At 44.3% G+C, this 26,879-nt stretch overlaps 1 protein-coding gene across 1 annotated transcript in view; it reads left to right on the forward strand.

Moving 5' to 3' along the window:
* LOC139424686 (cytoplasmic phosphatidylinositol transfer protein 1-like) overlaps positions 1-26,879 on the forward strand; it is a 90,619-nt gene that overhangs the window by 42,220 nt on the left and 21,520 nt on the right. Inside the window, exons 2-5 of the mRNA XM_071176757.1 lie at positions 12,765-12,913; positions 16,062-16,150; positions 16,677-16,684; positions 17,459-17,530. Of these exons, the coding sequence (XP_071032858.1) occupies positions 12,765-12,913; positions 16,062-16,150; positions 16,677-16,684; positions 17,459-17,530 (318 nt within the window). The remainder of the gene's footprint in view (positions 1-12,764; positions 12,914-16,061; positions 16,151-16,676; positions 16,685-17,458; positions 17,531-26,879) is intronic.

Consider the following 26,879-nt stretch of genomic DNA (forward strand, 5'->3'; position numbering starts at 1 on the left):
ACAGGTTAAACTGAGTGGAAAACATGGTCGTTGTGGATGTTGTTTCAAAGCCTAACACAATGAAATGGACAGCGCTTTCTAAGGTAATGATTCATTCAAAATATCCACATACATATTAGAGCTTATGCATACGCATAGGCCTATATATAAGCACAAGCTCCCCCAAAAAACAGAATTAAAATAATGATTGGATGCATCACTGCCAGGTACGGCAATTGCTCGGCCTCTGACTGCAAGGCACTACAGAGGGTGGTGCGTACGGTCCAGTACATCACTGGGGCCAAGCTTCCTGCCATCCAGGACCTCTGCACCAGGTGGTGTCAGAGGAAGGCCCTAAAAATTGTCAAAGACCCCAGCCACCCCAGTCGTAGTGTTCTCTCTTCTACCGCATGGCAAGCGGTACCGGAGTGCCAAGTCTAGGACAAAAAGGCTCCTCAACAGTTTTTACACCCAAGCCATAAGACTCCTGAATAGGTAATCAAATGGCTACCCAGACTATTTGCATTATTGACCAAATACTTATTTTCCACCATCATTTGCAAATAAATTAATTAAAAATCCTACAATGTGATTTTCTGGATTTTTTTTCTCTCATTTTGTCTGTCATAGTTGAAGTGTACCTATGATGTAAATTACAGGCCTCTCATCTTTTTAAGTGGGAGAACTTGCACAATTGGTGGCTGACTAAATACTTTTTTGCCCCATAGTCACTTTAACTATACATTCATGTACATACTACCTCAATTGGGCCAACCAACCAGTGCTCCCGCACATTGGCTAACCGAGCTATCTGCATTGTGTCCCGCCACCCACCAACCCCTCTTTTACGCTACTGCTACTCTCTGTTCATCATATATGCATAGTCACTTTAACCATATCTACATGTACATACTACCTCAATCAGCCTGACTAACCGGTGTCTGTATGTAGCCTCGCTACTTTTATAGCCTCGCTACTGTATATAGCCTGTCTTTTTACCATTGTTTTATTTTTTTACTTACCTATTGTTCACCTAACACCTTTTTTGCACTATTGATTAGAGCCTGTAAGTAAACATTTCACTGTAAGGTCTACTACACCTGTTGTATTCGGCGCACGTGACAAATAAACTTTGATTAGATTGTGCCATTATACAATACATGTATAATGTTACGCACGGCAGAAAAACATTTAAAAAACTGATTTTAAGATGTCATTGGTATATTATTGGTTTAGCCGATACTCCAAAATGTAAACAAATTCTAGTAATCGCCTTTTGAATGTGTACTGTATTAATATGCATACTGGATGGACTGGTTACCTTATGCTAAGCTCCAAACTTTTTATCCGTGAGTCTGGGAGAAAACGGAGAGGCCTAGGCGATGCTGTTGGTTCACTGATTGTGCAGGGCGGCTTACGTAGTTCGCCTACAAGTATAGTGAATTTGTATTTGATTTTGAACAGCCTCGGTAATAGCGCATTATATTCTCATAATTAATAGGCTGACACATTAACCTTTTTAGCTACATAATATCTCACCACCATGCATTTCCATCTCCTCTCCTCTCTCCTTCATTCCTTTCTTGAGAACACAGTGAGAGGGGCTGTCAACAGTTTAATGAAATATGTTTTGTTGTGAGAACTTTCATTTGAGGCGTATTTCCATCCATATCAGATGAACCGTTTAGAAATTACAGCACTTTTTGTACATAGTCTCCCCCCATTATAGGAAACCAAATGTATTGGGACAAAGTCACATATGTATGTGTATTAAAGTAGTACAAAGTTAAGTATTGGGTCCCATATTCCTAGCACACAATGACTACATCAAGCTTGTATCTCTACGAACTTGTTGGGTGCGTTTTCTGTTTTGTTTTGTTGCATTACAGATTATTTTGGGCCGGATTCAGAAATGAATGGTAAATCATGTATTGTAATTTTTATTATAAATAAGCTCTGCTAAACACATGATTATGGATAATCCTGAATGAATCGTGAATAATGATGAGTGAGAAAGTTAGACGCACAAATAACAATACCCTCAAGACATGCCGTCCTCTCACCATTACAATAACAGGGGAGGTTAGTATTTTTGTGGGGGTATGATACTTTTGTATATACAAAAGTATGTGGGCAACCTTCAAATGAGTGGATTCCAGCCACACCTGTTGCTGACAGACGTATAAAATCGAGCACACAGCCATGCAATCTCTTTAGACTGACATTGGCAGTAGAATGGCCTTACTGAAGAGTCCAGTGACAGCCCTGCTAGAGCTGCCCTAGTCAACTGTAAGTGTTGTTATTGTGAAGTGGAACAATGGCTCATCTTCGAAGTGGTAAGCCACACAAGCTCACGGAACGGGACCGCTGTGGTGCGTAGCGTGTCAAGACGATCTGTCCTCACAACACTCACTACTGAGTTCCAAACTGCCTGGAAGCAACGTCAATTCAAGAACTGTTCGTCGGAAGCTTCATGAAATGGGTTTCCATGGCCGAGCAGCCACACACAAGCCTAAGATCACCATGCGCAATGCCAAGCATCGGCTGGAGTGGTGTAATGCATGTCGCCATTGGACTCTGAAGCAGTGGAAACCTGTCTCTGGAGTGATGAATCACACTTCACCATGTGGCAGTCCGATGGACGAATCTGAGTCTGGCGGATGCCATGAGAATGCTGCCTGCCCCAATGAATAGTGCCAACTGTAAAGCTTGGAGGAGGAATAATGGTCTGTGCATACAGAAATGGTTTGTTGAGATTGATGTGGAAGAACTTGACTGGCCTATACAGAGCCCTGACCTGAACCCCATCGAACAACTTTGGGATGAATTGGAACGCCGATTGCAAGCCAGGCCTAATCGCCCAAAATCAGTGCCCGACCACACTAATGCTCTTGTGGCTAAATGGAAGCAAGTCCCCACAGCAATGTTCCAAAATCAGGTGGAAAGCCTTGGAGTGGAAAGTGGAGGCTGTTATAGTAGCAAAGGGGGGGACCAACTCCATATTAATGCCCATGATTTTAGAATTAGATGTTCGACAAGCAGGTGTCCACATACCTGAATGGTGTTTACTGTAGGCCCTACCCACTTTTCCTACTGTACTTCTCCAGTTTGGGCCATATGAAGTCAGTTGCCCAAACTCCTGTAGGTCTAAGCCCCTTAGATTGCAATATATACTAAGTTTACATATGGAATTGTTTTAAGATGATCATAAAACAAATAATTTATCCATTTGATTTAGAATTTTAAGGCCATGTAGGTATAAAAAAAAAAAGATGTAAAAATGTTTTCTTTGATGAAACATTGCATTTGCCCTTTACTACTATAGCCCATAGAAGCGCATTGAATATAGCACATTTTTGTACATGGCAAAAACAGACGATCCAAAAATAAATCATAAGGAATAAGGTTTTGAAGTACCTGTCCTATATCTGAGAGAGATCAGGGATTGTATTACATTTTTTTTACCCATGTTTGGGCACGTTATTTGTGGCACATTTTTACCCCCTATTCCCTTTTTGCCATTTTTACAGCCCGGTAATGGGTTACCTTCAGAGGACTCCCATGATGCTTGTGTGCGTCGTAAAGCAGAACAACCGACACATTCATGTTCGTGAGAGTCTCCCCTTTAGATGGTGGTGGTGACGACTACTAGTTTGTAGCTCACACGGTTTGCGTTTTGCAGTCAATTGCGTGTAGAAAAAGACCGCTTTCACAAGCTCCACGTTATGGAATAAACTCAAACTTTATATCGACAAGAAAGAGGGGATTGAGCTAAAGCCACACGGGTGTGTCAATCCACTCATTAAGATAGAGAATCCTCGGAGAGGATGTCCGTGTTCCTGTTAGACATCCAGCCAGGACTGCTTTCCTGCTCCCCACCCCCCAAAGGGACACTCTTGGCCTTGGATGATGATATGGCAGTGTCCCCCATCCACCCTGTCTGTGACATGTCTCACCCACGCGGGCGACACCGGTCTTAATAATTGATTGCGTCTCGGGCTGCAATGTGCAGCAATGTGCAGCAATGTGCTACTGTAGGTGGTTCCTGAGTGCACTTTTGTGCTGAGGCATCCATTTCTGACTCAAGCTCACTCTCCATAGCCCTGGGAGACCTTGGGTCCCGGCTGGTGAGGAATGGAGGGAGTCATTCCGGTGCAGTCTCCAATTTTTGCAAGGTTAAAGGAGAAACCAGCTGACCGTGGAGGTCACGGAATAGAGGGTGGGAAGTGGTTGTAGTTTAAAGAGCTGGACAAAGTGGCTTCTACTGCAATGTGACAAACTTTCAGATGATTGCTATTGGGCAGTGTGTGTGTGTGCATGCTGCCTATGCATCCTGAAAACTGTGACACTCGAGGACCCTTGGTGATCTTTGACACCATTTTGGGCTTTTGGGGTCAATCCTTCAGCTTCCTCAACACCTTAAGTGCCAAGGCTGATGGAAAAGTTAGAAACCTCAACCCCCTCTTCCACTGCAATCCCCGTCTCCTCTTCACCTTTCCCCTCTTCCTCCTCTCCTCTTCCCCGAAGCTTTACTGAGCAGCAGCCTGGCAGGTCATGCGTGGAGGATGAGTGGAGAGGGGGATGCGGTAGAGGAGTGACTCAGCAGGAGATGAGTGGAGGGCTTCACTTGTTCTCAGCTGGCCACAGATAAGAGGATTAGCGTCGTTCAGTATCATCTCAGCATGTCCTCTACCTCTACTCCACTTTTTCTTGTGCTGCCGCTCTCCAACTTCTCCCTCGCTCTCCTGAATGTCTTATCTCTCTTTCCCTCCATTTATCATCCTCTCTCTCTGCCAATCCTGGTTCTTCATTCATCCTCTCTCTCTCTCTCTCTGCCAATCCTGGTTCTTCGTTCATCCTCTCTCTCTCTCTCTCTGCCAATCCTGGTACTTCATTCATCCTCTCTCTCTCTCTGCCAATCCTGGTTCTTCATTCATCCTCTCTCTCTCTCTGCCAATCCTGGTTCTTCATTCATCCTCTCTCTCTCTCTGCCAATCCTGGTTCTTCATTCATCCTCTCTCTCTCTCTGCCAATCCTGGTTCTTCATTCGTCCTCTCTCTCTCTCTCTGCCAATCCTGGTTCTTCGTTCATCCTCTCTCTCTGCCTATCCTGGTTCTTCGTTCATCCTCTCTCTCTGCCAATCCTGGTTCTTCGTTCATCCTCTCTCTCTCTCTGCCAATCCTGGTTCTTCATTCATCCTCTCTCTCTCTTTGCCAATCCTGGTTATTCATTCATCCTCTCTCTCTCTCTGCCAATCCTGGTTCTTCATTCATCCTCTCTCTCTCTCTCTGCCAATCCTGGTTCTTCATTCATCCTCTCTCTCTCTCTCTGCCAATCCTGGTTCTTCGTTCATCCTCTCTCTCTGCCTATCCTGGTTCTTCGTTCATCCTCTCTCTCTGCCTATCCTGGTTCTTCGTTCATCCTCTCTCTCTCTCTCTCTCTCTCTGCTAATCCTGGTTCTTCGTTCATCCTCTCTCTCTGCCAATCCTGGTTCTCCATTCATCCTCTCTCTCTGCCAATCCTGGTTCTTCATTCATCCTCTCTCTCTCTGCCAATCCTGGTTCTTCATTCATCCTCTCTCTCTGACAATCCTGGTTCTTCGTTCATCCTCTCTCTCTGCCTATCCTGGTTCGTCGTTCATCCTCTCTCTCTGCCTATCCTGGTTCTTCGTTCATCCTCTCTCTCTCTCTCTCTCTGCTAATCCTGGTTCTTCGTTCATCCTCTCTCTCTGCCAATCCTGGTTCTTCGTTCATCCTCTCTCTGCCAATCCTGGTTCTTCATTCGTCCTCTCTCTCTCTCTCTGCCAATCCTGGTTCTTCGTTCATCCTCTCTCTCTGCCTATCCTGGTTCTTCGTTCATCCTCTCTCTCTGCCAATCCTGGTTCTTCGTTCATCCTCTCTCTGCTAATCCTGGTTCTTCGTTCATCCTCTCTCTCTGCTAATCCTGGTTCTTCATTCATCCTCTCTCTCTGCCAATCCTGGTTCTTCATTCGTCCTCTCTCTCTTCTCTCTCTCTCTGCCAATCCTGGTTCTTCATTCGTCCTCTCTCTCTTCTCTCTCTCTCTGCTAATCCTGGTTCTTCGTTCATCCTCTCTCTGCCTATCCTGGTTCTTCATTCATCCTCTCTCTCTGCTAATCCTGGTTCTTCGTTCCTCTCTCTCTGCTAATCCTGGTTCTTCGTTCATCCTCTCTCTCTGCCAATCCTGGTTCTTCGTTCATCCTCTCTTTGCCTATCCTGGTTCTTCGTTCATCCTCTCTCTCTGCCTATCCTGGTTCTTCGTTCATCCTCTCTCTCTGCCTATCCTGGTTCTTCGTTCATCCTCTCTCTGCTAATCCTGGTTCTTCGTTCATCCTCTCTCTCTGCTAATCCTGGTTCTTCATTCATCCTCTCTCTCTCTCTGCCAATCCTGGTTCTTCATTCATCCTCTCTCTCTGCCAATCCTGGTTCTTCATTCGTCCTCTCTCTCTTCTCTCTCTCTCTGCCTATCCTGGTTCTTCATTCGTCCTCTCTCTCTCTCTCTGCTAATCCTGGTTCTTCGTTCATCCTCTCTCTGCCTATCCTGGTTCTTCGTTCATCCTCTCTCTCTGCCTATCCTGGTTCTTCGTTCATCCTCTCTCTCTGCCTATCCTGGTTCTTCATTCATCCTCTCTCTCTCTCTGCTAATCCTGGTTCTTCGTTCCTCTCTCTCTGCTAATCCTGGTTCTTCGTTCATCCTCTCTCTCTGCCAATCCTGGTTCTTCGTTCATCCTCTCTTTGCCTATCCTGGTTCTTCGTTCATCCTCTCTCTCTGCCTATCCTGGTTCTTCGTTCATCCTCTCTCTCTGCCTATCCTGGTTCTTCGTTCATCCTCTCTCTGCTAATCCTGGTTCTTCGTTCATCCTCTCTCTCTGCTAATCCTGGTTCTTCATTCATCCTCTCTCTCTCTCTGCCAATCCTGGTTCTTCATTCATCCTCTCTCTCTGCCAATCCTGGTTCTTCATTCGTCCTCTCTCTCTTCTCTCTCTGTCTGCCTATCCTGGTTCTTCATTCGTCCTCTCTCTCTCTCTCTGCTAATCCTGGTTCTTCGTTCATCCTCTCTCTGCCTATCCTGGTTCTTCGTTCATCCTCTCTCTCTGCCTATCCTGGTTCTTCGTTCATCCTCTCTCTCTCTGCTAATCCTGGTTCTTCGTTCATCCTCTCTCTCTGCCTATCCTGGTTCTTCATTCATTCTCTCTCTCTTTCTGCTAATCCTGGTTCTTCGTTCATCCTCTCTCTCTGCCAATCCTGGTTCTTCATTCATCCTCTCTCTCTCTCTGCCAATCCTGGTTCTTCATTCATCCTCTCTCTCTCTCCGCCAATCCTGGTTCTTCATTCATCCTCTCTCTCTCTGCCAATCTTGGTTCTTCATTCATCTTCTCTCTCTCTCTCTCTGCCAATCCTGGTTCTTCGTTCATCCTCTCTCTCTCTCTCTCTCTGCCTATCCTGGTTCTTAGTTCATCCTCTCTCTCTGCCTATCCTGGTTCTTCGTTCATCCTCTCTCTCTCTGCCTATCCTGTATCTTCGTTCATCCTCTCTCTCTCTCTGCTAATCCTGGTTCTTCGTTCATCCTCTCTCTCTGCCTATCCTGGTTCGTCGTTCATCCTCTCTCTCTGCCTATCCTGGTTCTTCGTTCATCCTCTCTCTCTGCCTATCCTGGTTCTTCATTCATCCTCTCTCTCTCTCTCTCTCTCTGCTAATCCTGGTTCTTCGTTCATCCTCTCTCTCTCTGCTAATCCTGGTTCTTCGTTCATCCTCTCTCTCTGCCTATCCTGGTTCTTCATTCATTCTCTCTCTCTTTCTGCTAATCCTGGTTCTTCGTTCATCCTCTCTCTCTGCCAATCCTGGTTCTTCATTCATCCTCTCTCTCTCTCTGCCAATCCTGGTTCTTCATTCATCCTCTCTCTCTCTCCGCCAATCCTGGTTCTTCATTCATCCTCTCTCTCTCTGCCAATCTTGGTTCTTCATTCATCCTCTCTCTCTCTCTCTGCCAATCCTGGTTCTTCGTTCATCCTCTCTCTCTCTCTCTCTCTCTCTCTGCCTATCCTGGTTCTTCGTTCATCCTCTCTCTCTGCCTATCCTGGTTCTTCGTTCATCCTCTCTCTCTCTGCCTATCCTGTATCTTCGTTCATCCTCTCTCTCTCTCTGCTAATCCTGGTTCTTCGTTCATCCTCTCTCTCTGCCAATCCTGGTTCTTCGTTCATCCTCTCTCTGCTAATCCTGGTTCTTCGTTCATCCTCTCTCTCTGCTAATCCTGGTTCTTCATTCATCCTCTCTCTCTGCCAATCCTGGTTCTTCATTCGTCCTCTCTCTCTTCTCTCTCTCTCTGCCAATCCTGGTTCTTCATTCGTCCTCTCTCTCTTCTCTCTCTCTCTGCTAATCCTGGTTCTTCGTTCATCCTCTCTCTGCCTATCCTTATTCTTCATTCATCCTCTCTCTCTCTCTGCTAATCCTGGTTCTTCGTTCCTCTCTCTCTGCTAATCCTGGTTCTTCGTTCATCCTCTCTCTCTGCCAATCCTGGTTCTTCGTTCATCCTCTCTTTGCCTATCCTGGTTCTTCGTTCATCCTCGCTCTCTGCCTATCCTGGTTCTTCGTTCATCCTCTCTCTCTGCCTATCCTGGTTCTTCGTTCATCCTCTCTCTCTGCCAATCCTGGTTCTTCGTTCATCCTCTCTCTCTGCCAATCCTGGTTCTTCGTTCATCCTCTCTCTGCTAATCCTGTTTTTTCGTTCATCCTCTCTCTCTGCTAATCCTGGTTCTTCATTCATCCTCTCTCTCTCTCTCTGCCAATCCTGGTTCTTCATTCATCCTCTCTCTCTGCCAATCCTGGTTCTTCATTCGTTATCTCTCTCTCTCTCTCTCTCTGCCTATCCTGGTTCTTCGTTCATCCTCTCTCTCTCTCTCTCTGCTAATCCTGGTTCTTCGTTCATCCTCTCTCTGCCTATCCTGGTTCTTCGTTCATCCTCTCTCTCTGCCTATCCTGGTTCTTCGTTCATCCTCTCTCTCTGCCTATCCTGGTTCTTCGTTCATCCTCTCTCTCTGCCTATCCTGGTTCTTCGTTCATCCTCTCTCTCTGCCTATCCTGGTTCTTCGTTCATCCTCTCTCTCTGCCTATCCTGGTTCTTCGTTCATCCTCTCTCTCTGCCTATCTTGGTTCTTCGTTGCCTATCCTGGTTCTTCGTTCATCCTCTCTATCTGCCTATCCTGGTTCTTCGTTCATCCTCTCTCTCTGCCTATCCTGGTTCTTCGTTCATCCTCTCTCTCTCTCTGCTAATCCTGGTTCTTCGTTCATCCTCTCTCTCTCTCTGCTAATCCTGGTTCTTCGTTCATCCTCTCTCTCTGCCAATCCTGGTTCTTCGTTCATCCTCTCTCTCTGCTAATCCTGGTTCTTCGTTCATCCTCTCTCTCTGCCAATCCTGGTTCTTCATTCGTCCTCTCTCTCTTCTCTCTCTCTCTGCTAATCCTGGTTCTTCGTTCATCCTCTCTCTGCCTATCCTTATTCTTCATTCATCCTCTCTCTCTCTGCTAATCCTGGTTCTTCGTTCCTCTCTCTCTGCTAATCCTGGTTCTTCGTTCATCCTCTCTCTCTGCCAATCCTGGTTCTTCGTTCATCCTCTCTTTGCCTATCCTGGTTCTTCGTTCATCCTCGCTCTCTGCCTATCCTGGTTCTTCGTTCATCCTCTCTCTCTGCCTATCCTGGTTCTTCGTTCATCCTCTCTCTCTGCCAATCCTGGTTCTTCGTTCATCCTCTCTCTCTGCCAATCCTGGTTCTTCGTTCATCCTCTCTCTGCTAATCCTGTTTTTTCGTTCATCCTCTCTCTCTGCTAATCCTGGTTCTTCATTCATCCTCTCTCTCTCTCTCTGCCAATCCTGGTTCTTCATTCATCCTCTCTCTCTGCCAATCCTGGTTCTTCATTCGTTATCTCTCTCTCTCTCTCTCTCTGCCTATCCTGGTTCTTCGTTCATCCTCTCTCTCTCTCTCTCTGCTAATCCTGGTTCTTCGTTCATCCTCTCTCTGCCTATCCTGGTTCTTCGTTCATCCTCTCTCTCTGCCTATCCTGGTTCTTCGTTCATCCTCTCTCTCTGCCTATCCTGGTTCTTCGTTCATCCTCTCTCTCTGCCTATCCTGGTTCTTCGTTCATCCTCTCTCTCTGCCTATCCTGGTTCTTCGTTCATCCTCTCTCTCTGCCTATCTTGGTTCTTCGTTCATCCTCTCTCTCTGCCTATCCTGGTTCTTCGTTCATCCTCTCTATCTGCCTATCCTGGTTCTTTATTCGTCCTCTCTCTCTTCTCTCTCTCTCTGCCAATCCTGGTTCTTTATTCGTCCTCTCTCTCTTCTCTCTCTCTCTGCTAATCCTGGTTCTTCGTTCATCCTCTCTCTGCCTATCCTGGTTCTTCATTCATCCTCTCTCTCTCTCTCTGCTAATCCTGGTTCTTCGTTCCTCTCTCTCTGCTAATCCTGGTTCTTCGTTCATCCTCTCTCTGCCAATCCTGGTTCTTCGTTCATCCTCTCTTTGCCTATCCTGGTTCTTCGTTCATCCTCTCTCTCTGCCTATCCTGGTTCTTCGTTCATCCTCTCTCTCTGCCTATCCTGGTTCTTCGTTCATCCTCTCTCTTTGCCAATCCTGGTTCTTCGTTCATCCTCTCTCTGCTAATCCTGGTTCTTCGTTCATCCTCTCTCTCTGCTAATCCTGGTTCTTCATTCATCCTCTCTCTCTCTCTGCCAATCCTGGTTCTTCATTCATCCTCTCTCTCTGCCAATCCTGGTTCTTCATTCGTCCTCTCTCTCTTCTCTCTCTCTCTGCCTATCCTGGTTCTTCGTTCATCCTCTCTCTCTCTCTCTCTGCTAATCCTGGTTCTTCGTTCATCCTCTCTCTCTGCCTATCCTGGTTCTTCGTTCATCCTCTCTCTCTGCCTATCCTGGTTCTTCGTTCATCCTCTCTCTCTGCCTATCCTGGTTCTTCGTTCATCCTCTCTCTCTGCCTAGCCTGGTTCTTCGTTCATCCTCTCTCTGCCTAGCCTGGTTCTTCGTTCATCCTCTCTCTCTGCCTAGCCTGGTTCTTCGTTCATCCTCTCTCTCTGCCTATCCTGGTTCTTCGTTCATCCTCTCTCTCTGCCTATCCTGGTTCTTCGTTCATCCTCTCTCTCTGCCTATCCTGGTTCTTCGTTCATTCTCTCTCTCTGCCTATCCTGGTTCTTCGTTCATCCTCTCTCTCTGCCTATCGTTCTCTCTCTGCCGGCACTTTTTCTCAATCCTCTTCCCATCTTTATCTTTCCCCTTTGTCTTTCTAATGCCTTCCCTCTTCTCCCAACCTCTCTGCCCCCTCTCTTTCCCTCTGTATCTTTCCACTCCTTTCCCAGCCCTCACCCTCCCCTCCCTCTTCATCTCTCTCTCTCTCTCTCTCGCTCTCTCTCTCGCTGTCCTTTCCCTTCTCTCCCTACCCCCTCCCACCTCCTCTTCTCTTTCCATCCTTTGTCTCTTGCTCTGGGATAGCAGCTCTGATCAAAAGCCAGTCTTTGTGGATTAACCTTGAATTATTAAAGCCTCAATAGATTGGTCAGGAAGTCTCAGAAGCACTTCACTGGTGGTCTTTCTAGTCGTCTTCAAAGGAAAGGGCAAGAGCCCTGAAAACAGTGACTTCAAAGTGTTGGTGGTTGACATCCTGAAGGGTGAAATGAAATCTACCTCAAACTCAACTGTTTTAATAAAGCATTTGTGACCGATTTTTTTTTTAAAGCTCACAAAAACAGAAACCGCCATTTATCTGGTGTTGACGTGTCATAGTAGATGATCATATCTGTGTGGTTCACGTTTACATTGCTGTGTGGTTGTCGGTTGAACTCTCTCTTATTTGTTTTATTCTGTTGCTGAACATGTTCCTGCTGCTGGCATAAGCCTAACCCTTCTCTGGTCTGGTCCCCCTCTCTGTTTCCTCCAGACAAATCCACTTTTCAGCAGGACAATAACCGAAAACCCAAGGCCAAATATACACTGGAGTTACTTGCCAACAATGTTTGAGTGGCCTGGTTACAGTTTTGACTTAAATCGGCTTGAAAATCTATGGCAAGATTTGAAAATGGCTGTTTAGAAATTATCAACAGCCAACTTAACAGAGCTTGAATACTTAAGAAAAAAAAATAGGGGCAAATATTGTACAATCCAGGTTTGCAAAGCTCTCACAGACACTGCTCTAATGGCTGCCAAAGGTGATTCTCACGTGTGTTGACTCGGGGTTGAATACTTATCTAATTAAAAAATTATGATTATTATTTAACCAGGTAGGCCAGTTGAGAACAAGTTCTCATTTACAACTGTGACCTGGCCAAGATAAAGCAAAGCAGTGCGACACAAACAACAACACAGAGTTACACATAAACAAACATACAGCCAATAATACAGTAGAGAAAGAGGGAAAAAAAGTAATCAAGTGTTTATTTACATTTTTTTTGTGTTTTATTTTCTGACATTACACTATGTTGTGTAGATTTGACAAAGAAATGACATTTCAATCCATTTGAATCCCAATTTGCAACACAACGAAATGTAGAAAAAGCCCAGGGGTGTGAATACTTCCCGAAGGCACTGTTTTAGAATCCACGCGTGTTCTTCCTAGTCACGCCTGTTAATGTTCACGTCACGGTCGGGTCCACCTCTCTGTTTCCTCCGTTTTTACAGGACTCGGATCAGCTGTATTAAATTCCTTTTGTTAAACGGAGCATGTTCATGTCGGCGGTCGTACCCTAAACATTGTCTCCCTCTGTTCTCTCCAGTACAGGATTGGTCAGCTATATATGATCAGCAAACACAGCCATGAGCAGAGTGACCGCGGCGAAGGGGTGGAGGTGGTCCAGAATGAACCGTTTGAGGACCCCGCCCACGGTCAGGGTCAGTTCACTGAGAAACGTGTCTACCTCAACAGGTGAGTGGCCGTCATCCACCCGCGTTAAAGGTACAATCTGAGATCTGTGGTCAAGGGTTGTACGCCAAAACAAGATGCGGGGGCTGCTCTTCTACTGAAAATAAAACCCGGGGGGGGGAGGACATCATCTATAGGTTTAGGGCACTATGTAGGGAATAGGGTGCCATTTGAAACGCCAACAGTGTTGTTCCTCACACACTCGAGGCTTCGCATGGCAGACTGCTGCTGTGGCGTTGCCCCGAGTTACTTAGCCCTCACAGCTGTGCAACACACAATACTCCCCCTTCACTTCTTGGCTCTCAGCCGTGTGTGTGTGTGCGTGACCTTCCCAGCGCATCGCTGAGCATCCAAGGACAGAAACTTCCAAAGTGCAAGATCTACGGACAGAGAGAGCTAGATTTCAGCACAAATACCTGTGTCAGCGGTCAGGATGCCCGGGACCTAAAGGTGCTGAGTCAGCAGGGTCTGCCCTGCTGTACAGCTCATCCTAGAGAGTGAAGGAGGGGAACAAAGGGACACAGAGGAGAGAGAGAGAGACCGGGGGAAGGAGGGGAACAGAAAAGAGAGAGAGAGACCGGGGGAAGGAGGGGAACAGAAAGAGAGAGAGAGAGACGAACAGGGAGACGAGAGAGAGAGAGACGAACAGGGAGACGAGAGAGAGAGAGACGAACAGGGAGACGAGAGAGACGAACAGGGAGACGAGAGAGAGACGAGAGAGAGAGACGAACAGGGAGACGAGAGAGAGGGAAGGAGGGGAACAGAGGGACACAGGAGAGAGAGATATGCATATTCAGAAGGAGACATATTTTAACATGATCATAAAAAACCTGCTGCAGGCTCTTCAAAACGACACATCCTTGGGTCAGGTCTTATGACAGTCCGTCCCGCTTGAATCTGTCATGGGAATACATCACGTACAGTTTGAATAAGGACTGGCTATAGACTACAGTATTACGATCATAACAATTTGTCACTACCCAACTCCCAGGAGGAAAACCGTCACCGTTCATTATTGTAAGAGAAGGGGTGAACACGTGAAGTACTGTCTTATGGTGACACAGTACATCAGAGGACACAGTATGACGATGAGGGAATTATCTAGTGAGGTTGAGCAACAGCAGGGACAGTGTGTGTGTGTGTGTGCATATGTTAACTCTCCACTCAATGTGCAACCACGGCTGCAGTTACCTAAGCCCCTACCACCTCTTAAACACACTCCCCCTGCTCTAGTTCTTCACAGCAGATGGGTGCCTTTCAGCCGTGTGTGTGTGTGTGTGTGTGTGTGTGTGTGTGTGTGTGTGTGTGTGTGTGTGTGTGTGTGTGTGTGTGTGTGTGTGTGTGTGTGTGTGTGTGTGTGTGTGTGTGTGTGTGTGTGTGTGTGTGTGTGTGTGTGTGTGTGTGTGTGTGTGTCCGTGTCCGTGTCCGTGTCCATGTTGACTACTACAAGTGCAACCTCTCCATAAACATCCATCTCAGGCTTAGTGAACCAGGTGTCTGCCTTATGTAAGGAGGGAGGGAGAGAGAGAGAGGAGAACGTGGGAGGGAGAGAGAGGAGAACGTGGGAGGGAGAGAGAGGAGAACGTGGGAGGGAGAGAGAGAGGAGAACGTGGGAGGGAGAGAGAGAGGAGAACGTGGGAGGGAGAGAGAGAGGAGAACGTGGGAGGGAGAGAGAGGAGAACGTGGGAGGGAGAGACTACTCCTAGACGCACTGAATCCGCCAGCTCTTCTCAACCCTCCGTGCAAACCAAGGCCTTTCTGTCGGGAAAACATAAATGTCATGGAAAATGATTTGAAGATGAGAAGAACATTCTAAGTGGAATAGAAGACCATTTAGTTTAGGGCCAGTTATGTCTCGTGCATCACAACAAGAACAGGACAGATGTGATTTATTTAATAGAAATACACTGTCCCTAACATTCCAAAGCAGGCAGGAAATTGAAGCCAGTGGGCATTGCGTCATGGTCCCCAGCACTCAATCACCTTTCTGATTCGCTAGATTATTGTTCTGGCTTGAATAACCTCTTAACTTTAAACATGAATTTAGGAATTCATTATTTCAATGGTCTTCATTTACACATTGACTCGGATAGTTAATATTGTGCTGGAATAAAATGAGTGGGTTTACTTTGCGGGCACACACACACACACACACACACACACACACACTAGTCCACACTTTCCGAACTTAAGCGCAAATGACTGGTTTCCCTGCCAGAGTCTTTAAATACTGTAGGAAATGGGTGAGGTGTGAAAAGTGTGGGGTGTGGGGATAGCGATACCTTACCACCGCTTTCAGAGCTAGGCGGGCGCAGTGTGACGTACCAATGTGTGGACGGGCACGAGGGACTGTTTTAAAAGAAGAATGAGTGACGATGAGCAGATGGAGTGACAGTCATTTGCTTTTGGGGGACAGGCTGTGAATAGTCGGCCTGTCAACATTTCTTTGGCGTTTTTGTTTCTTTTCATATAAGCTGTCGCCACGCACTCAGTCATGTAGCTGACTTCTCTATCGTTGTGTGATCAAAGAAAATTGAATTTCTAAAGCTTTTATTGGAGGTTGGAGGCTTATATGCACTCTCTCTCACACACACACACACACACACACACACACCAATCTCTATGTCACAACGTGGACACTCACTAGAGCCTTTGAGTGAATGTCCCCTTCAGCCTTCCCTGCCAAAGCTTGTGTGTTTCGGTGCACCTGCGTGAAAAAGAGAGCTCAACCTCTCCCACCGAACCTTGCCGTTATAATAAAAAACCCAAACCCATTGAGGCAGTGTCGTGAGGCTATAGACGGCTCTGGTAAGTGCTGCTGTCTCTCGTCATCTTTTTCAATGTTCCCAGTTTAATTTTCAAGCTTCTTTTGTTACACGCCCACTCACCTTGAGAAGGAAACAAGGAAGGAAGAGAAACCACTCCAACTTTAGAAATGAGGATGGCTCCAATTAATCAGACATGATGCATCTCTTCTCCTCTCCTGCTTTTCATTTCTCCTCTCTCTTCCATCTCTCCATCTCTCTCTCTCTCCCGCTCTCTCTCTTGCTCTCTCTCTCTCTCTCTCTCCCGCTCTCTCTCTTCTCTCTCTCTCGATCTCTCTCTCTCTATCTCTCTCTCTCTCTCTCTCCATCTCTCGCTCTATCTACAGTAAATTGCCCAGCTGGGCTCGAGCAGTGGTGCCCAACATCTTCTACGTAACAGAGAAGGCCTGGAACTACTACCCCTACACCATCACAGGTGAGCGCACGCTCAACACCGACGTCTCATTGTAGAACCAGGATCCATTCATACCATGCACCACTAATGCTTGTGTTAGGTCAGAAATGAACTCTGACCACGTATCGACCGTAACCCTAGCGGAAATGCACCGGGCTAACCTCAACCTAATCCAGTTACTGTGGCACTGAGCTCATAGCATGGCCAGGCTAGCTACACCCCCCCCCAAAAAAAAGTTCTGAGAGAACATTCTAGGAATGTTTCTGTCCGGTCCCCATTTGGTTTTGAAATAACACATGTCCGACTATTATTCTCGTAACGTTATTAGAACGTCGGGTCAGCACCATTTCCCACAAAAGCTTCTTCAAAAGAGCGTGGCAAAGGTTCAGCAAGCGTTTCCCGGATGTGTGAGGTGGGTTGTTTCTCGTGTCACATCGTAACCTGTCTGCGTTGCTACCGTGTTGTCGCGTCATTGAAAAGCCCTAAACTGTGTTGTGTTTTCTCCCCGCTCTGCTTCCACGCGTCCCTCCTGCGCCTGCCTCTCTAGAGTACACAGTAAGTATCCCTTCCTTTTGATTGGTCACAGAGCTGTGAAGAGAGCCACCGCAGTCCAGTAGTGGGCGGGGTGTCCGGACTCATTCAATGCAGCAACATGGACGGATTGTAATGTTTTAATATTGCATTAACTGCCTGAATTTTGCTGTAACCCAGGAAGAGTAGCTGCTGCCTTGGCAGCTAATGGGGATCCATAATACATACAAATGATGCTTTATACACTGGTAGTTCACAGGAAGTGTTAAGAACCAACATCTGTTTCAACCCATTATAAAACTCTACCGTAGCTGTGTTTTAATGTCTGAGAAGGGTTTAAGACCGATGACCGTCTGCCACCTGTTACATAATGTCTGAAACTTCTAAAGCCTTTGAGCTGTGGCATTTTCAAATCCTCTGAAAGTGATAAATGCCACCACACTGAGTCATATGGCTTAATATAGAGAGGAGGAGAGGATGGAGGGGAAAGGGGGGTGGAGGGGAGACATGGCTTTGACAGTGACGGAGCCCGTTTCAGGCGCAATAAAAGGCTGTGTGTGAGTCAAAAGACCACTCAGACACGAGCATACTCTCATACGTTCATCCCCCCTTTTTCTGAACAAAGAACCAAACGCATCAGTTGGTGGGGATATTGGTACAAGAAGTCTAGAGACTAAATGTCTCTGCCACACAAACCATTCTGAAACTAAACACCAATTTCAGGTGAAAGCTGTTGTTTTACCACCATTTTCAAGTATCTCACCTGAGACATGTTTTTCTGTTTGTTTTGTTTTGCAGTGTTCTTTCTTGCCCAAGTTCTCCATTCACATAGAGACGAAATACGAGGACAACAAAGGCAGCAATGACAACGTGAGTGAAGACCGTGTGTGTGTGTTGCTCTGAGGCCTTCAGTATGATAGTCATTCCATAATAGGGGCCTTGTGGCCCCTCAGTGTCTGCCAAGTGCAGCTCTGCTAATTGAAGAGGCCATTTCATGTATACTCTGTCCTTCTCTCTCTACCAATTCACAAACTCCTTTCTCTACAGAACAATATCTCTACTATTATGTAAGCGTGTGTGTGTGTGTGTGTGTGTGTGTGTGTGTAAGGAGTTGTCAGTCTTGGCCTTAGAAAAATCCACTCAATGTCGTAAGAGAGAGTAGGCGGGCATCAACCTGTCTGGTCATTTATCGTGTGTGAGTCTCACTTCCATGGACAGACAATGTTAGTGAAAGCCCTGCAGATGTAAAAAGAGAGGATGCTATATCAGACTGAATGTAAAGGAGAGGATGTTATATCAGACTGAATGTAAAGGAGAGGATGTTATATCAGACTGAATGTAAAGGAGAGGATGTTATATCAGACTGAATGTAAAGGAGAGGATGTTATATCAGACTGAATGTAAAGGAGAGGATGTTAGGCAGACTGAATGTAAAGGAGAGGATGTTAGGCAGACTGAATGTAAAGGAGAGGATGTTAGGCAGACTGAATGTAAAAGAGAGGATGTTAGGCAGACTGAATGTAAAAGGGAGGATGTTAGACAGACTGAATGTAAAGGAGGGGATATTAGGCAGACTGAATGTAAAGGAGGGGATGTTAGGCAGACTGAATGTAAAAGGAGAGGATGTTATATCCAACTAAATGTAAAGGAGAGCATGTTGTATCCGGCTGAATGTAAAAGAGATTATGTTAGGCAGACTGAATGTAAAAGAGAGGATGTTAGGCAGACAATGTAAAGGAGAGGATGTTAGGCAGACTGAATGTAAAGGAGGGATGTTAGGCAGACTGAATGTAAAGGAGATGATGCTATATCAGACTGAATGTAAAAGAGAGGATGCTATATCAGACTGAATGTAAAGGAGAGGATGCTATATCAGACTGAATGTAAAGGAGAGGATGCTATATCAGACTGAATGTAAAGGAGATGATGCTATATCAGACTGAATGTAAAAGAGAGGATGCTATATCAGACTGAATGTAAAGGAGAGGATGCTATATCAGACTGAATGTAAAGGAGAGGATGTTATATCAGACTGAATGTAAAGGAGAGGATGTTAGGCAGACTGAATGTAAAGGAGGGGATGTTAGGCAGACAATGTAAAGGAGATGATGCTATATCAGACTGAATGTAAAAGAGAGGATGCTATATCAGACTGAATGTAAAGGAGAGGATGCTATATCAGACTGAATGTAAAGGAGAGGATGTTATATCAGACTGAATGTAAAGGAGAGGATGTTAGGCAGACTGAATGTAAAGGAGGGGATGTTAGGCAGACAATGTAAAGGAGATGATGCTATATCAGACTGAATGTAAAAGAGAGGATGCTATATCAGACTGAATGTAAAGGAGAGGATGCTATATCAGACTGAATGTAAAGGAGAGGATGTTATATCAGACTGAATGTAAAGGAGAGGATGCTACAGTGCCTTGCGAAAGTATTCGGCCCCCTTGAACTTTGCGACCTTTTGCCACATTTCAGGCTTCAAACATAAAGATATAAAACTGTATTTTTTTGTGAAAAATCAACAACAAGTGGGACACAGTCATGAAGTGGAACAACATTTATTGGATATTTCAAACTTTTTTAACAAATCAAAAACTGAAAAATTGGGCGTGCAAAATTATTCAGCCCCTTTACTTTCAGTGCAGCAAACTCTCTCCAGAAGTTCAGTGAGGATCTCTGAATGATCCAATGTTGACCTAAATGACTAATGATGATAAATACAATCCACCTGTGTGTAATCAAGTCTCCGTATAAATGCACCTGCACTGTGATAGTCTCAGAGGTCCGTCAAAAGCGCAGAGAGCATCATGAAGAACAAGGAACACACCAGGCAGGTCCGAGATACTGTTGTGAAGAAGTTTAAAGCCGGATTTGGATACAAAAAGATTTCCCAAGCTTTAAACATCCCAAGGAGCACTGTGCAAGCGATACTATTGAAATGGAAGGAGTATCAGAACACTGCAAATCTACCAAGACCTGGCCGTCTCTCTAAACTTTCAGCTCATACAAGGAGAAGACTGATCAGAGATGCAGCCAAGAGGCCCATGATCACTCTGGATGAACTGCAGAGATCTACAGCTGAGGTGGGAGACTCTGTCCATAGGACAACAATCAGTCGTATATTGCACAAATCTGGCCTTTATGGAAGAGTGGCAAGAAGAAAGCCATTTCTTAAAGATATCCATAAAAAGTGTCGTTTAAAGTTTGCCACAAGCCACCTGGGAGACACACCAAACATGTGGAAGAAGGTGCACTGGTCAGATGAAACCAAAATTGAACTTTTTGGCAACAATGCAAAACATTATGTTTGGCGTAAAAGCAACACAGCTGAACACACCATCCCCACTGTCAAACATGGTGGTGGCAGCATCATGGTTTGGGCCTGCTTTTCTTCAGCAGGGACAGGGAAGATGGTTAAAATGGATGGGAAGATGGATGGAGCCAAATACAGGACCATTCTGGAAGAAAACCTGATGGAGTCTGCAAAAGACCTGAGACTGGGACGGAGATTTGTCTTCCAACAAGACAATGATCCAAAACATAAAGCAAAATCTACAATGGAATGGTTCGAAAATAAACATATCCAGGTGTTAGAATGGCCAAGTCAAAGTCCAGACCTGAATCCAATCGAGAATCTGTGGAAAGAACTGAAAACTGCTGTTCACAAATGCTCTCCATCCAACCTCACTGAGCTCGAGCTGTTTTGCAAGGATGAATGGGGAAAAAATTCAGTCTCTCGATGTGCAAAACTGATAGAGACATACCCCAAGCGACTTACAGCTGTAATCGCAGCAAAAGGTGGCGCTACAAAGTATTAACTTAAGGGGGCTGAATAATTTTGCACGCCCAATTTTTCAGTTTTTGATTTGTTAAAAAAGTTTGAAATATCCAATAAATGTCGTTCCACTTCATGATTGTGTCCCACTTGTTGTTGATTCTTCACAAAAAAATACAGTTTTATATCTTTATGTTTGAAGCCTGAAATGTGGCAAAAGGTAGCAAAGTTCAAGGGGGCCGAATACTTTCGCAAGGCACTGTATATCAGACTGAATGTAAAGGAGAGGATGTTATATCAGACTGAATGTAAAGGAGAGGCTGTTATATCAGACTGAATGTAAAGGAGAGGATGCTATATCAGACTGAATGTAAAGGAGAGGATGCTATATCAGACTGAATGTAAAGGAGAGGCTGTTATATCAGACTGAATGTAAAGGAGAGGATGCTATATCAGACTGAATGTAAAAGAGAGGATGTTATATCACACTGAATGTAAAAGAGAGGATGTTATATCAGACTGAATGTAAAGGAGAGGATGTTATGCAGACTGAATGTAAAAGAGGACGTTAGGCAGACTGAATGTAAAGGAGGGGATGTTAGGCAGACAATGTAAAGGAGATGATGTTATATCAGACTGAATGTAAAGGAGAGAATGTATGCAGACAATGTAAAGGAGAGGATGTTAGGCAGACTGGAAGTAAAAGAGGATGTTAGGCAGACTGAATGTAAATGAGAGGATGTTAGGCAGACTGAATGTAAAGGAGAGAATGTTAGGCAGACTGGATGTAAAGGAGAGGATGTTAGGCAGACTGAATGTAAAAGAGAGCATGTTAGGCAGACTGAATGTAAAGGAGAGGATGTTAGGCAGACTGAATGTAAAAGGGAGGATGTTAGGCAGACTGAATGTAAAGGAGAGGCTGTTATATCAGACTGAATGTAAAGGAGAGGCTGTTATATCAGACTGAATGTAAAGGAGAGGATGTTATATCAGACTGAATGTAAAGGAGAGGATGTTAGGCAGACTGAATGTAAAGGAGAGGATGTTAGGCAGACTGGATGTAAAGGAGAGGATGTTAGGCAGACTGAATGTAAAAGAGAGCATGTTAGGCAGACTGAATGTAAAGGAGAGGATGTTAGGCAGACAATGTAAAGGAGATGATGCTATATCAGACTGAATGTAAACGAGAGGATGTTAGGCAGACAATATAAAGGAGAGGATGTTAGGCAGACTGAATGTAAAGGAGGGGATGTTAGGCAGACTGAATGTAAAGGATAGGATGTTAGGCAGACTGAATGTAAAAGGGAGGATGTTAGACAGACTGAATGTAAAGGAGAGGCTGTTATATCAGACTGAATGTAAAGGAGAGGCTGTTATATCAGACTGAATGTAAAGGAGAGGCTGTTATATCAGACTGAATGTAAAGGAGAGGCTGTTATATCAGACTGAATGTAAAGGAGAGGATGTTATATCAGACTGAATGTAAAGGAGAGGATGTTAGGCAGACTGAATGTAAAAGAGAGGATGTTATGCAGACTGAATGTAAAGGAGAGGATGTTAGGCAGACTGAATGTAAAAGAGAGCATGTTAGGCAGACTGAATGTAAAGGAGAGGATGTTATATCAGACTGAATGTAAAGGAGAGGCTGTTATATCAGACTGAATGTAAAGGAGATAATGTTATATCAGACTGAATGTAAAGGAGAGGATGTTAGGCAGACTGAATGTAAAAGAGGATGTTAGGCAGACTGAATGTAAAAGAGAAGCTGTTATATCAGACTGAATGTAAAGGAGAGGCTGTTATATCAGACTGAATGTAAAGGAGATGATGCTATATCAGACTGAATGTAAAAGAGAGCATGTTAGGCAGACTGAATGTAAAGGAGAGGATGTTAGGCAGACTGAATGTAAAGGAGGGGATGTTAGGCAGACTGAATGTAAAGGACAGGATGTTAGGCAGACTGAATGTAAAAGGGAGGATGTTAGGCAGACTGAATGTAAAGGAGAGGCTGTAATATCAGACTGAATGTAAAGGAGAGGCTGTTATATCAGACTGAATGTAAAGGAGAGGATGCTATATCAGACTGAATGTAAAGGAGAGGATGCTATATCAGACTGAATGTAAAAGAGAGGATGTTATATCAGACTGAATGTAAAAGAGAGGATGTTATGCAGACTGAATGTAAAAGAGTACGTTAGGCAGACTGAATGCAAAAGAGGACGTTAGGCAGACTGAATGTAAAGGAGGGGATGTTAGGCAGACTGAATGTAAAAGAGAGGATGTTAGGCAGACAATGTAAAGGAGAGGATGTTAGGCAGACTGGATGTAAAAGAGGATGTTAGGCAGACTGAATGTAAATGAGAGGATGTTAGGCAGACTGAATGTAAAGGAGAGGATGTTAGGCAGACTGGATGTAAAGGAGAGGATGTTAGGCAGACTGGATGTAAAGGAGAGGATGTTAGGCAGACTGAATGTAAAGGAGAGGATGTTAGGCAGACTGAATGTAAAAGGGAGGATGTTAGGCAGACTGAATGTAAAGGAGAGGCTGTTATATCAGACTGAATGTAAAGGAGATGCTGTTATATCAGACTGAATGTAAAGGAGAGGATGTTATATCAGACTGAATGTAAAGGAGAGGATGTTATATCAGACTGAATGTAAAGGAGAGGATGTTAGGCAGACAATGTAAAGGAGATGATGCTATATCAGACTGAATGTAAACGAGAGGATGTTAGGCAGACTGAATGTAAAAGGGAGGATGTTAGGCAGACTGAATGTAAAGGAGAGGCTGTTATATCAGACTGAATGTAAAGGAGATGCTGTTATATCAGACTGAATGTAAAGGAGAGGATGTTAGGCAGACAATGTAAAGGAGATGATGCTATATCAGACTGAATATAAAGGAGAGGATGTTAGGCAGACTGAATGTAAAGGAGAGGATGTTAGGCAGACTGAATGTAAAGGAGAGGCTGTTATATCAGACTGAATGTAAAGGAGATGCTGTTATATCAGACTGAATGTAAAGGAGAGGATGTTATATCAGACTGAATGTAAAGGAGAGGATGTTATATCAGACTGAATGTAAAGGAGAGGATGTTAGGCAGACAATGTAAAGGAGATGATGCTATATCAGACTGAATGTAAACGAGAGGATGTTAGGCAGACTGAATGTAAAAGGGAGGATGTTAGGCAGACTGAATGTAAAGGAGAGGCTGTTATATCAGACTGAATGTATAGGAGAGGCTGTTATATCAGACTGAATGTATAGGAGAGGCTGTTATATCAGACTGAATATAAAGGAGAGGATGTTATGTCAGACTGAATGTAAAGGAGAGGATGTTAGGCAGACTGAATGTAAAAGAGAGGATGTTAGGCAGACTGAATATAAAGGAGAGGATGTTAGGCAGACTGAATGTAAAGGAGAGGATGTTAGGCAGACTAAATGTAAAAGGGAGGATGTTAGGCAGACTGAATGTAAAGGAGAGGCTGTTATATCAGACTGAATGTAAAGGAGAGGATGTTATATCAGACTGAATGTAAAGGAGAGGATGTTATATCAGACTGAATGTAAAGGAGAGGATGTTAGGCAGACAATGTAAAGGAGGGGATGTTAGGCAGGCAATGTAAAGGAGATGATGTTAGGCAGACTGAATGTAAAAGAGGGGATGTTAGGCTGACTGAATGTAAAGGAGAGGATGTTAGACAGACTGAATGTAAAAGAGAGCATGTTAGGCAGACTGAATGTAAAAGAGAGGATGTTATGCAGACTGAATGTAAAAGAGGACGTTAGGCAGACTGAATGTAAAAGAGGATGTTAGGCAGACAACGTAAAGGAGATGATGCTATATCAGACTGAATGTAAAAGAGAGGATGTTAGGCAGACAATGTAAAGGAGAGGATGTTAGGCAGACTGAATGTAAAAGAGAGGATGTTAGGCAGACTGAATGTAAAGGAGAGGATGTTATATCAGACTGAATGTAAAGGAGAGCATGTTAGGCAGACTGAATGTAAAGGTGGGGATGTTAGGCAGACAATGTAAAGGAGATGATGCTATATCAGACTGAATGTAAAAGAGAGGATGTTAGGCAGACAATGTAAAGGAGAGGATGTTAGGCAGACTGAATGTAAAGGAGGGGATGTTAGGCAGACTGAATGTAAAAGAGGAACTTAGGCAGACTGATTGTAAAGGAGAGGATGTTAGGCAGACTGAATGTAAAGGAGAGGATGTTAGGCAAGCTGAATGTAAAGGAGAGGATGTTAGGCAGACAATGTAAAGGAGAGGATGTTAGGCAGACTGAATGTAAAGGATGGGATGTTAGGCAGACTGAATGTAAAATAGGAACTTAGACAGACTGAATGTAAAGGAGAGGATGTTAGGCAGACTGAATGTAAAGGGGAGGATGTTAGGCAAACTGAATGTAAAGGAGAGGATGTTAGGCAGACTGAATGTAAAAGAGAGGATGTTAGGCAGACTGAATTTAAAGGAGAGGATGTTATATCAGACTGAATGTAAAGGAGAGGCTGTTATATCAGACTGAATGTAAAGGAGAGGATGTTATATCAGACTGAATGTAAAGGAGAGGATGTTAGGCAGACTGAATGTAAAGGAGGGGATGTTAGGCAGACAATGTAAAGGAGATGATGCTATATCAGACTGAATGTAAAAGAGAGGATGTTAGGCAGACAATGTAAAGGAGAGGATGTTAGGCAGACTGAATGTAAAGGAGGGGATGTTAGGCAGACTGAATGTAAAAGAGGAACTTAGGCAGACTGAATGTAAAGGAGAGGATGTTAGGCAGACTGAATGTAAAGGAGGGGATGTTAGGCAAGCTGAATGTAAAGGATGGGATGTTAGGCAGACTGAATGTAAAATAGGAACTTAGACAGACTGAATGTAAAGGAGAGGATGTTAGGCAGACTGAATGTAAAGGGGAGGATGTTAGGCAAACTGAATGTAAAGGAGGGGATGTTAGGCAGACTGAATGTAAAAGGGAGTATGTTAGACAGACAATGTAAAGGAGAGGTTGTTAGGCAGACTGAATATAAAGGAGGGGATATTAGGCAGACTGAATGTAAAGGAGGGGATGTTAGGCAGACTGAATGTAAAGGAGGGGATGTTAGGCAGACTGAATGAAAAGGAGAGGATGTTATATCCAACTGAATGTAAAGGAGAGGATGTTAGGCAGACTGAATGTAAAGGAGGGGATGTTAGGCAGACTGAATGTAAAGGAGAGGCTGTTATATCAGACTGAATGTAGAGGAGAGGATGTTAGGCAGACAATGTAAAGGAGATGATGTTAGGCAGACTGAATGTAAAATGGAGGATGTTAGGCTGACTGAATGTAAAGGAGAGGATATTAGACAGACTGAATGTAAAAGAGAGCATGTTAGGCAGACTGAATGTATAAGAGAGGATGTTATGCAGACTGAATGTAAAAGAGGACGTTAGGCAGACTGAATGTAAAAGAGAGCATGTTAGGCAGACTGAATGTAAAAGAGAGGATGTTATGCAGACTGAATGTAAAAGAGAGGCTGTTATATCAGACTGAATGTAAAGGAGAGGCTGTTATATCAGACTGAATGTAAAGGAGAGGCTGTTATATCAGACTGAATGTAAAGGAGAGGATGTTAGGCAGACTGAATGTAAAAGAGAGCATGTTAGGCAGACTGAATGTAAAGGAGAGGATGTTATATCAGACTGAATGTAAAGGAGAGGATGTTATATCAGACTGAATGTAAAGGAGAGGATGTTAGGCAGACAATGTAAAGGAGATGATGCTATATCAGACTGAATGTAAACGAGAGGATGTTAGGTAGACAATGTAAAGGAGAGGATGTTAGGCAGACTGAATGTAAAGGAGGGGATGTTAGGCAGACTGAATGTAAAGGAGAGGATGTTAGGCAGACTGAATGTAAAAGGGAGGATGTTAGGCAGACTGAATGTAAAGGAAAGGCTTTAATATCAGACTGAATGTAAAGGAGAGGCTGTTGTATCAGACTGAATGAAAAGGAGAGGATGCTATATCAGACTGAATGTAAAGGAGATGATGTTATATCAGACTGAATGTAAAGGAGAGGATGCTATATCAGACTGAATGTAAAGGAGAGGATGTTATATCAGACTGAATGTAAATTAGAGGCTGTTATATCAGACTGAATGTAAAGGAGAGGATGCTATATCAGACTGAATGTAAAGGAGAGGATGCTATATCAGACTGAATGTAAAGGAGAGGATGCTATATCAGACTGAATGTAAAGGAGAGGATGTTATATCAGACTGAATGTAAAGGAGAGGATGCTATATCAGACTGAATGTAAAGGAGAGGATGCTATATCAGACTGAATGTAAAGGAGAGGATGCTATATCAGACTGAATGTAAAGGAGAGGATGCTATATCAGACTGAATGTAAAGGAGAGGATGCTATATCAGACTGAATGT

This window comes from Oncorhynchus clarkii, chromosome 13 (genome assembly GCF_045791955.1).
Source record: "Oncorhynchus clarkii lewisi isolate Uvic-CL-2024 chromosome 13, UVic_Ocla_1.0, whole genome shotgun sequence".
In the NCBI taxonomy this organism is placed as follows: Eukaryota; Metazoa; Chordata; class Actinopteri; order Salmoniformes; family Salmonidae; genus Oncorhynchus; species Oncorhynchus clarkii.